General features: G+C 37.3%; 1 protein-coding gene across 1 annotated transcript in view; it reads right to left on the reverse strand.

Moving 5' to 3' along the window:
• LOC118793452 (polypeptide N-acetylgalactosaminyltransferase-like 6) overlaps positions 1 to 12,351 on the reverse strand; it is a 155,844-nt gene that overhangs the window by 111,183 nt on the left and 32,310 nt on the right. The window contains exon 3 of the mRNA XM_036551635.1: positions 5,369 to 5,477. Coding sequence (XP_036407528.1) covers positions 5,369 to 5,477 — 109 coding nt within the window. The remainder of the gene's footprint in view (positions 1 to 5,368; positions 5,478 to 12,351) is intronic.

The following is a 12,351-nucleotide window of genomic DNA, read 5'->3' on the forward strand; positions in this document are numbered from 1 at the left end:
ATAGTCAAGCAAAAATAATTTTATTCAACAGCAAACAGCCTATACTTGTGCTAGACAGGGGGGCATCTCAGGTCAGAATTCACATAACTGAAAGGCATGCAAGGGCCACAAAGCAAAAAGCACATAAAAAATGCTAATTTTCTCCAAATGAGAACTGGGCCTGTAGTGAAATCTTTTCTATTAAATGTAACACGTAAGGTGTGCTTACAACATTCAATCACAAGAAAGTAAAGGTTTTTCTCCTGAATTTCTCTCCTGTCCCTCACACCTGGGAAATTCGGTAAATACCTGTAGTTAAGTCCGAAGGCTCAGAGTCAGATTTGAAAACTTGTCTCTGTGACTGAATTATTGACTGACGTTAGGCAAGACACATTACTGCCACCCGGCTGAGATACAGCCCACTGTAAATCAAGGCCATGGCTGGGCTGCTGAAAGAAAGACATTACGTATCAATAAAGCTGCCAGTCAGACCTAAGGAAGAGTGTCAGCTGCCCAGTCATTCATGTGCAACATCTGGATGCTTTGCAAACAAGCACACGGTACAAAATGAACTGGCTTTGATTGTAGGTGTACAAGTGATGCCTTAATCATACCTATAATTATACCTGTACTCAGTGAGGCCATATACATACACAAGCTCATACTCAGCAAGACTAATAACGCAGAGAACAAACTACATTTCCCTGTACAATGCATTAATGCACAGATCAGCTGTTACAAATGCTAATGTTCTATGCTAATTTTCTCATTCTATGCAGTACATATACTGTATACTGTGTTAAAAAGACTGTGTACTGACTTGTTGCTCACTTTGTCTGCATTTTTAAATATACAGGTTGACCATTTTTCCTTTCAAAATAGGGGAAAATTCTCTTATTGACATGAATCTGAGCACAATCTGAATTAAATCACTTGTTCTCAAAAAACAACTGTGACCCAACTGCATGTTTGCTTTGTCTGAAGTGGTGAGCCAGCCTAAGAGCGTAGGGCCAAATAGCGAGAGGTCTGGTAGAGCACTGTGTGCTTGATTGCGACCGCTACGAAATAACTGCAGAAAGCAGATCTGATTAAGTGATACACGAGAGAAATGGGTGAATAAAAGGGTGAATAAAAGGAAACCTTTAAACCTTAGAAGTCCTTATTGTTCCTAATTTTCACAGTTTTGTTTGTTGCATATAGTTTAGCCCTTAACTTATACTTATTATTGTTAGTGCATTATTTATCATTACTTTATTCATTTTCATGTAAACATTTGTTTCTGGAATATTTTGTGTCTCCAGTCGTCTGGTTGGAGGTCCTCCTCCATATTTTGGTGTGGCATTCGTCAGGTCATCTTAGTGTCTTTTGTAGCCCAGTTTTAGTTAATACCTTTCATTTTTTTCTTAAAATGCACAACATTTTCTTTACTTATAACAAAGACTGTATCATTTGCGTTGGGACAAAAATCCCTTACCACACATTCAGGATCTAACAACCACCAATTAAAAGCCAGCACTGGGAGATGCAAGGATGAAGGAAACGGAAGAAATTGTGCATTTTAACCACAACTTTGGAATATCCAATTAACTATGCAACATAAGACTCACCGTTTCACCTCCAGCACCCATGTATGTCCTTTTTTTGTACACTCCACTGACACAAATGGCACCCTAGAAGTCACTAGCATCACCCAGTAGTCACACGTGTACTACAGAACAGCTACTACTGATTGGAGAAATGGTGTGTTGCACATTGTTGATAACCAGTAACCATGTTGCTTGCACAGTGATGATTTGGTGAGCCCTAGTAGATTCAACTTCAAATTCAACCCTAAACTCACCAATTATATTGCTCCACTGTGGACTCCTGGACCCCTGGTTATAGTCACCAAGGGCAAAGCCCAGACTTGAACCGGTAAAATATGGGCTATAGAGGTCTTTGTTGTTTTTTAAAACTTCAGGTCTTTCAAGGATTTTTTTCCTCCAATTTTTAAATCAAGTTCCTTCTATATCTGATCACTATAATGGGGTTACATATTTTATTTTAAACAGCTGTGATTAAAATAAAAGTATGTGATCATGATGTGTAAACATGACGTGATCGTCAGCAATATTTTATCACTGGAGCTGCAGCTAGATAATTGTACTGAAAGTGATTCCGGTGAGAGACGTTGTTGCTCTTTGTGGTCATTTTTACATTTATCATAGTGGTGCGACCATCTTCGTTCATTTGAACAACTGATTTATCACTGTAGTTATCGTTGTCATTCCAGGTGTGAATGAGCCTTTAATCTCTATTCAGCATGCCGTTTGTATTTTTCACTGAATGATGCAATGAGCCATCTCCACATGATTGCGCAAGCTCCCTCAGCTACTCCCTAGATTAATGTGCAAAGAGAGCACACATTAATCATAAAAGTTTAAATATTCCAGTGCATCCATATGCTCAACATCAATTAAGTACACTCTTTGCCTAATATCAGATATGTCTTGAATGCAAATCACGCCAAAGGAATCATATTTCATTGCAATAGAGACTCAAAGCATAAATAGGCGTGAAGTGGAATATCATGTCTGATACAAAACTCAAGACTCAACATGAACAACTCACATAAACATCCCATTCTATTTGGTTTGGTAATATCATTGTCCCAAACATTTCATCTTATCTACATGTATATATCAAGAAAATATAATGTTAAGCAAAACAATGGCATTGTTTGTACAGTAACACTGAGTGAATCCAGGGACTCAAGCACCGATAAGGTAACCTTTGAATCTGAAGCAAGCATAATCAAATAGTTCCTTCAATAACAGAATATTTTTCAATGATCTCAGGATAAAATGCCACTAATGGAATATATGTCTACACATTAGTTTATTTAAGTATGCATTCATTTAAGTATGCATTTCTAACTTCAACATTTGCTTCAAGTGTGAAAAAATAAAACTGCCTTATTTAAAAGAAAGGTATTTGACCCATGAATAAATAGACACTTGAAAAAAAAAAACTCTGCTCCTAAGCAACTATGAACATGAATGTACAGTACCTGTGTAGTGTGTGGAAGATTAAAATGTAAAATAGGTAAATATTCATTTTATTCTGCATCAGTCCCCCTCACCTTAATACTACAAATGATTGCACAGAAAAAAAAGAGTTACCTGTGAATTTCACTCTCAGTATTGTAAGATGTTGTAAAATATTGTGCCTTGTGCAAAGTTTATTTAATTTGTGACTCAATTTTACTTAGCCTATGACTAGGACTCTTGACAACATGAATACTGAGAGTTATCCCAAACTGCTGTCCAGTAAAAGGTGACCTACTGCAATGTACACTAACCTGACAGTCACCTTACTTTTAATAGGCAATACTTTGCATTTAGAAACAACTGAATATTTTATAAGCAGGGTAATGAAGTGGCAAGTTTAAAGTATATCCACAAACACCTTTAGATTTTATTTGTGAACTTGATAACACATTGGTGGCACTGTTTATTTGCAGGTTATTCAGTATACTACCACATATAGGTTACATGTCTATGATGTAAATAGTTGAGAAAAATTATGTCCTTCTAATTTTCAATCAGTCCATACTATATGAAAGAACAGGGACAGAGCAATTAATTAATCATGCCATGATGGCTAAAATTAGTACACGTCATAAAAAATGAATGTGAAGCTTTTACCATTTATCTACGAACATAAGAAAAGCTCTTCCACTTGTTTCTGATGGAAGAAATTGTAATGTAAATTAAAAAAATGTTTGTAAATAATCATACATAACTTTAAGATTAAAAGTAGACATCTAATGTGAAAATATGGTATGGCAAGTGACTTGCATCACTATAATAATGATTTGCGTTCATCTTGCACTACTCATCCCAGGATTCCAACATACCCAATAGTGATCCCTTTTAAAGAATCAGAAGCACCTCAAAGTCTTAAACGGTCAGGCTGTATTCCTCATTTTGTTAGCAATTTGAAGAATCGCTTCATTCAAAATTTATCTTGGTAATGATTTTCAAAATTAATTCAATCTCAAAAGCCATAAAAAGTTGAGCCCCAATGAGAATTTCATTGATTAATCAGGAACAATATGTCTGAGCACCTTTATTCATTTGCTTCCTGGAAAATAAGCAGTGGTATAGATTTCACATTTAAGTGCCCTTGAAGATCTACTACATCATGTATTTTTTGATATGCCACTAATATATATATATATATATATATATATATATATATATATATATATATATATATATATATATATATATATATATATATATATATATAGTAATACATATTTAAGATATAGCAAACGGCTTCCATTTGCATTAACTGTAAATGTCTTTCTTCTTTGTTTTTCCTTTTTGGAATGATGCAGGCGAGTATGATTCAGTAATTACTGGTATGGTATTTAAAGTTTGGGGGCAAGAAGTGAACAAATCCAGTAATAACTCAGTAATATATTTTAAATATTTTGATAGTACTATGAGTAGCTCAATGACCTTTTCTCATGAATGAGCATGTTAAATGAAATCCTACTTGATTTGGTAAAGAATAAGTAAAACATTAAGGAAACAGCATGTAATAAGTTACTTTAGCTTTGCCTCTGTGTGCATGTATTTCCACTTACTCCAAGTGCTGATATTACATGTAGAAGGCACATTATTAAAGACTGTAGATTATTAAAGATCTCTAGAGGGTCCAAACATCTCAAATCTAGAATAATTCTGAAGTAAACTAATACTCATGAAGGAACCGTAAATTGAATATTGTATTAAATTGAAAAATGGTCAATGTTCCAGTCAAACTCAGTTGTCAATGCTTTAATTCTTAAATCCCCAAGGAATTTATGACATTTATATTTTGATTGATTTTCATCTGTGCATGGGCATTCTGACTTACCACTCCCCTTCACGCTGACATACGTCAAAACAGCAGCGCATGGTGAAATTCGTTACTGTCTACAGAGAGACAGCAGCTGCCCATCGCATCACAGAATGTCATGCTATGCATTCCGAGCTGTAAAAATTGCTCAAAAGAATGCTTTGGAATGTCTAATCCGGTTCTTATAGTACGGAGTATTGTACCCTTGATTTATCATCTCAAAAACCAGCTAAAATACATCCACATAACTTGCAGGCATCATAAAGTGAAGTTTGCTAGAAGGTTAACTGTTGTGATTGCAAGCTGTATCAGATTGCCCTGCCCATCCTCGAAACATCGCTCCCAGCATTACCCCAAGTGATGAGATCAGACCTTTTTCTATCACTTAAGATGCAAGTATGAAGGCTTTAAATATGATTCAGAGTTTGATTTGAGTATGATTTCTGTGTTCTGTGCAAAGTAGGGCTTCTGAGTGAGGACCTTTTTTTTGTTTACATACCCACGCGCATTTCCTCTTTCCTGATGCTTTCATTATCATGCCAGTCCCTTCTTCTCAAACCATCTGTCCAAGTGGAAATGTGTCCTTCACTTGGGCCAAATGAAAATCCCTGCAAAAACAGCAAAATGCAAAGGTTTCATTCATGGAATAAGCTCTGTGGTTGCATGTCAATCCATACTGCACACAGTTCAATGGATAGGGAAAAAATTACATTTGCATTGTGGCTTAGCATTCTCTACAGAGTATAAACAACCAGCCACTGGATCTTTTTTCATCCGTCACAACCAAGGTGCATAAACAAAAAATAAAAGTGTTAACCTGTATGTAAAACTTGGTCACATGACACTAGCACAACATTTCCACCCTCAGACCAATACAGCGTGGCCCATCCATAACACAGTTCCCGTGCAATTTACACAGTACTATCTCTATAGCACTTAGTGACCTTTCACTCACACCCACAGTATTAAAATGCACTTCCATTTGCATCCCGAACATGGCCCTTCACTGGCCCTTGTCAGTGAAAGCAGATTTGCAAACAACTTTTGAGGCAGAAGAGTTCTACGAGGAAGGTAGTCCTATGCACTTCACTTTCTCAATTCATTTCTCCAGTGCCAATTTGTTACCTCAAAGATTCAGAAAAATTGTGCATGAAAACAGAAATATGCTAGAATTCTTGCAGATGCACTGTAAGTTACTGTTTTAAAGTATTCAAGTATTCATAAAAAGATCAAGGACATTTGTAATTTCCCATGACTAAATTACTGTGTGGTTTGCCTCAATTCAGGGTTGCAAAACTACCTAGCTATATTGCACTGGTCCATACAAACAGCATAATTTTGGCTATAATACATTTTTGAGGTTTCACTAGTCTCGTTATTCAATTAAAACATGCAAACTGTCTAAAATTAGCTGCCTGTAGATATGATTTATGTGATTTAGAATGGCATATTTGCATGTTAGGAACTGTAGCTCAGTTCAGCAATTATGCTTTGCTGTGTATGGCATGTAATAGCAGCATTGAACCAATATGAAACCAAAACAAATGTCTCCCATCTTGTTACAAACATAAGTGTTACATCAGAAGGCAATGGGCTGGAAATTGAATGCTTGAAGGCTCTAAGGCTTGGATGACATCCATTCTGGGGTTTTACAGCTAAACCCCTTCCCATGCAGTTTTCAGCCTAACCAATCTCTTTAAACATCCTTACTGCTTAAACAGCATAACAGCATTAATTACTTAATGTGCAACAAAATACTGCACTCCAAATGTATAATGTACATTAAACTATACTATAAACACATGGTCTCCACTTTTATAATACATTGTGTGCTGGAAACCCTGTCATGAACTAGATAGCCAAAATTGAACCTGAATTGAAATTGTCCCCTAAAGTGCAATACTATGAGCAAGGCTATGTTCCCCAACATGGACTATAAATAGGATATTTTACACAAAAAAAGGTAGATAAAGATGCCATCAAGTCAAATTTAAATAAATAAAAGCCTATTATCATTAATGTATCTTGACTATACAATTTCTGTTTTTTGACTGTTTTTTTTTTTTACTATTTTTATAATTTTGTTTTATTTTTGAGTGACTTATCAAAAATGTTTTGTGACATTGAGACCTCTTCACTGGGTGTTTTTTGTAACCAGTACAAAAATACTACGCTGGCAGTGATAGGAATTACTATAGTTGCAGTTCATGAAAAACGTCTCTGATTAATTTATACTGCTCTCAAAATGACAAAGAACAAAGTGCTAAACAACTGTACAGCAGCGAGGAAATCTGGATCTTTGGGTCAAACCTTTTCCTTTTTTTTGCCAAGCAACTGTTTTGGTTGGCACCAGTCCAACTGTAACTGAAATAACCAAAATAACAGAAACAAGCCAGTGTTGGATCTTGAGGCTCAGTTTTCGGTATACCACAGTACAGTAGATGGTATACGGTATACCCCTTCAGACTCCACAGTGGCATGACTTCAAGGGGCCTTGCAATGCATGTCCAACTCAGAGTTCCATAATGCAACACCATATCTATAACAGGCACACAGGCCAACCCACTGATGCATACCTGTCAAGCCATGCAGTTTACCTGTACTACATACTGAGAGTCATATTGGAAAGATTGTGCAGGAAGACTAGTTCCTTGGAGGCAAGACTGTTCTGTATCATGTCATGAGAGGTGACATTTCATAAGAAACAAAAAACTAACAGAGATATACCATATAGGACAGCCTTCCCATGGAGATTATATTGTTACATTATACCCAGCGCTGCTAAAAAAGGGAATCTCCAACGAATACAATTAAGAAAACCACATCCAGGAATTCAGACTTAAGTCCTTCTGGACTATGTTAGTAACTTGGCCCCTTACTAAGTAAAGTTTATGTTACATAAATCTCTCTAACTTTAAGTGATGAGTGTGTTGGAAACTGAGTGGCTTTTACACTCAGGGGAACAATAGGGTTGTTTAACTCTCATGGTTCAACTTACAGTTGTGGATCACAAGGTCAGCTTTGCCAGGTGCATTTCAAATTTTAAATGTCCTGCCAGTAGTTTCTGGGAGATACAATGATATACTTAATTGTTCAGTTCAAACTATCCTTTGACATTGTGTTTGCATACTCGGGTTTTCCCATGGAGATACCTTCTTGCTGTGGGATACTGGCATCCAAAAATGTGTATGGCAAGGGGTTTTCATCTTTTTTACATTGTAGTTTCCAATTTGAACTATCATGTAAAAAAAAAAAAAAACAATGAAATGATTCTAATAAATCAGAATAAATTTACTTAAACATAAAACAGTTAACTCATACTTTTCCCCAAAATGGTTTAAAAGTACTATAGTACCTAATAGACTTAAAAAAAAGAATATCTGTATCGGTGCAGTAGTACATACATTTCTGTGCCAAGACAGCAGATTTTTTTCAGCCATTGTATTATTAATAGAACTGTAGTTACTACAAGGGCATATCCTGCCTGTCAGAATCTCAGCTAGGAGAAAGCAGAGTACCTGGTTTTGGTTCTCTTCCCAGCACTATACCCAAGTTTGCACTGACCTGCCTTAGCTGTGGGTCAGCTGTTCCTGAGGCGAGCCAGGGGCATTTCTACAGCAAATTGCACTGGGCCAACAGTATGTTGTCTAACCTCTGATACAATAATACACTCGCCTTAAGCCCAGATAAGTGAAGAAGAAGAAGTTGTGTCATCCCTGTGTAAAATACTATAGCCACTGAGTGTATTTCTCAAACTTGCGCATACCAAAGCAGCAGTCTTGCTCACATTCAGCGTGCACCATTTAGACCTGTATGCCACATTGCGCACCAGATCTGCATATAACCTGCATCATTCCCCTCTGTTTTTTGTGCTTTTTGTGCTCTCACTGTAACAAGAAGAGCTAAGGCATAAGCATCAGAATTTCTTCCTCCAGTGAGCAAGCAAAGTAAAAAAGTTAGAGAGTGATGTGGCCCATTTATTTTCATGGTGTTATTGATAGGTGTGCTCCTGGCAGTACCAAAAAAAAAGTGCAACTTCAAAGATGTTCTGGGGTCAGCGGCACTTTGGCAGCACAGGAGACTCCCTGAGTTGTTGATCAGAAAGCTTGTGCTCACAAGACAGTTCTTTGTAGACTGAACTTACAGAGCCCTTTCACTGTTAAGATGTGGTGGGTGTTACTTCTGTCTCTGACCACAGGTTCAGAGAGAAAAGTGTTCAGCAGTCACAGAGAGAGACATGAATATTGATCTATAATTGGCTATCAAATGATCAGTGCACTGTCACTGCCACTTGGATCCATGTGTTTCTGAAAGATTGGATTTCTCAGGTTTAGTCCTGGAAGTTGTACTTGCAACTTATTCAGAAGTGTTCTGTTTTTGAATTTTGTACAATAAAGAAGAGGAAATAAATACAACCTTGAAAACATTTTGTCCTTCACTTCTGAGGAAGATTTCTTCCTTCCTCCAGTTAATTCACAGCTTTGAGGAAGACAGCTCATCCTGTGATCTTAGTGGGTGGCACACAGTCTTTATGACACATGAAATTGGGTCTAATCTTTTTGATAGTATACAGAAAGCTGACAAGTTTACTCTTAGATCACAAAAAAAAAAAAAACTTTTTTGTCAATGTCATTACTGCATGGTTTGGTCTGGTGTTTATATAAGTGCTCAGGGTCTTTTTTTGTTTAAGATATGCTTCCACCCTGCCCCACCCACACATGCACAAAAATACATACTCTCTCCCCCAAAGTTATTACTGTAGCTGTCATAATTAACACAGTGGATTTATGGTAATGCGTCTATTCCCTAGGCATAGTCTAAAATAAAATGGGGAGGAGAGGGGGTGGGGGGCCAATACTTGTTTGTGTGTACAAAACACAGCATCCTCACTCCGCTGTTAGGATTTGTACAAAACTATGCTTTTTAATCAGTTATAAAGACCATATGGGGACTACATGTGTTTTGATGTGGGCTCCAATTTGGGGAATAAGAGTGTGTGACCTTGTGAGTGGGTTGTGGATAGTGGTAGTCATACAGCCTAATTTTTCTAATGAGGCTGGTTATGGGACACGTATTAGGAGCCCATAGGGGGATCAGTCGTAATGAAATGGAATTTATACACCCGTCACCCTCTGCCTCGGCTATAAGTGGAATCCACAACACATCAAGGCTGTTTTTCTCTGATTGATTCTGGTTAATTTAGCAATTAGACTACTGGCTCAGCAGAGACAGTATTGGGACAGCAAATTGCAAAACAGAAAATATTCCACTAGCATTAGTGGAAAGTTCATTAAAGCAGGCGACAATTCAAAAAGTGTTTGCTTTGCACTAATATAAATGTGCTACAGTCAATTCCGAAATGCACAGCATCAGTGCAAATAGACATGATCTCTGCTTTTTAAAATTTTTTGTTTACTTTCAGCTTAGAGTAATGAGGTCTGTGTTGCTTATTGATTTTAATGAAGTCGTATCTGAGTGCATCTGTATCGGATAGAAAAAGGAATCAATTATGCCCGTATTCACGCTTTGCTTTGTTAAAATTTTGTCTTCATGCCAATGTTATTGCCTGAAATAAATAAGAAAAGGGGCACTTTGAAGTTTGAGAAATGTGTTTGAATCACAAAGCCAAGGAAATTTTCATTCTGATTCACATATCGGTCTTGTCAGCCACTTTGGCTATAGCTCCAAAAAAGCCAAATCCTGTTCATTTCCGTTCAGATACCCTTGGAGCATCCATACAGGAACATCATATCTCTGCCAAAGCTACATCTGCCAGTGGAGAAAGCCATGAATTCGCATAAGATTTGAATCTCCCCAAAGAAATGTTTATCAAAGTGCAGCAGCAAGGTATTCATTATGTCCCTTGCTGCCAGTGTATTAGAAAACTGAAATACACATTCAAACAGCCTTATTTCCAGTAGAGTGTCCTCTGCCCCTCGATTCATTATCATTCAGAGGATTAAAAGAGCTGCAACATCCAAAGCACAACCTCCACAATTCCACTGTATCTGTTATAAAATCACACCAAGTTCTCCCCACAGCTTTGTTCATTAAGGATGTACGTTAGCCTCATCACAAAAATTGTTTATTTTGATTTGCAGATGACATGTTGCATTTAACATACAAATTCAGTTGTTTGAAATACCTATAATCCACTTTCATGAGAGTGCAACCTTTTCTTTATGTTTTTTTGTCATGTGAAAGTGAAACCTTTGGCCAGGTGGGAAGGGGGGACTATCTCACTAACTCACATTTTCTACAGGCCCATCAGAGTGTAGCAATCTCAAAGACAGTAAGTTTTGTTATAAAACACCAGTGCTGATGAAGGCAGGGTTGGACTATTTTAAATTCACCGTTTAGTGACAAAGAAGGGTGGAACCACCTTAAATTAGTAGAGCCACAGTACCCTAGAACTGGTCCCTAGAAACAAACGGCACTGTCACATACAAGTGTGTGGACTCCACCTCTGCTGCTGAATGCAGTTAAACTAGTCTGCCAGCCTTTACTGCTCAACTGACCCTTGACCAAACACATTAGTTGGATGATGCAATAGAACACAAGGCATACACACCTAAATGGCTTGGATGAGCTCTGTGTTATGGTTACCAATAATTTCTGTGGATTTCTTTGGGCTAGTCATGGAGACGGGCTGATGCAGTGCAACCTGTCCCTTTGGTGTGTGTGATGTGATGACAGAGCGAAAACCGCTCCTTCTTGCTGCTGTTCTTCTTGCTGTTGCCTTCCCCGGAGCTGTAGACAGCGCTTTCTCATGTGCCTTGCTCAAATTTCACACATCTGTCTTATTCTGAACTCCAGCCAGATGCAGGATGTATTTCTGTTTGACGGAAACATTTCTGTCACTGCGTTAAACTGTCGGCGAGCAGTGCTGTCCAAATAATCAATGTTGTCATTTTGCAGCTTAATTTTAGACCCAGTTTGAGCGCAGTCATCCATCACACTTTTTCTTGTATTGTTATCTTCAAAATGGTGAAGCCTTTCTCTGATACACAATGTATTTTCTTTTGTAAAAGAAAAAAGCTCCTTGTGATACTGTGAAAACAATACATACATATGTTTTTTCCGTCAACATATACTGTTGTTAGCACCTATCAGGTCCAATTAAACAATCAGCTTATTTTATATCTTAAAAGGATCAAGGATGATGTCAGCTATAAATCACAATGGAAATAACTGATAGAGCAAATTCCACAAACAGTTTATTTTTTGTCTGCAGTTATAATTGGGAAAAACTGGCAGAGCACTACTATATACTGAATTCATGTCAGAGAAACTGGAGGAAAAGATCACACATTGCAAGTCCTTCTTCAAGGTTGAATAATCACCTGCATGCTAATACTACAGGCCATCAACTTCTGTCTGCTTTACAAGGCGGGCCATTCACACGACAGAACAATTTAAAATACGCTTGGTCGCATTACAGTATATCAAATGAATTTGAAAGCAATGAACAACATAGTGCTT

Source organism: Megalops cyprinoides, chromosome 18, assembly GCF_013368585.1.
Source record: "Megalops cyprinoides isolate fMegCyp1 chromosome 18, fMegCyp1.pri, whole genome shotgun sequence".
Taxonomy (NCBI): domain Eukaryota; kingdom Metazoa; phylum Chordata; class Actinopteri; order Elopiformes; family Megalopidae; genus Megalops; species Megalops cyprinoides.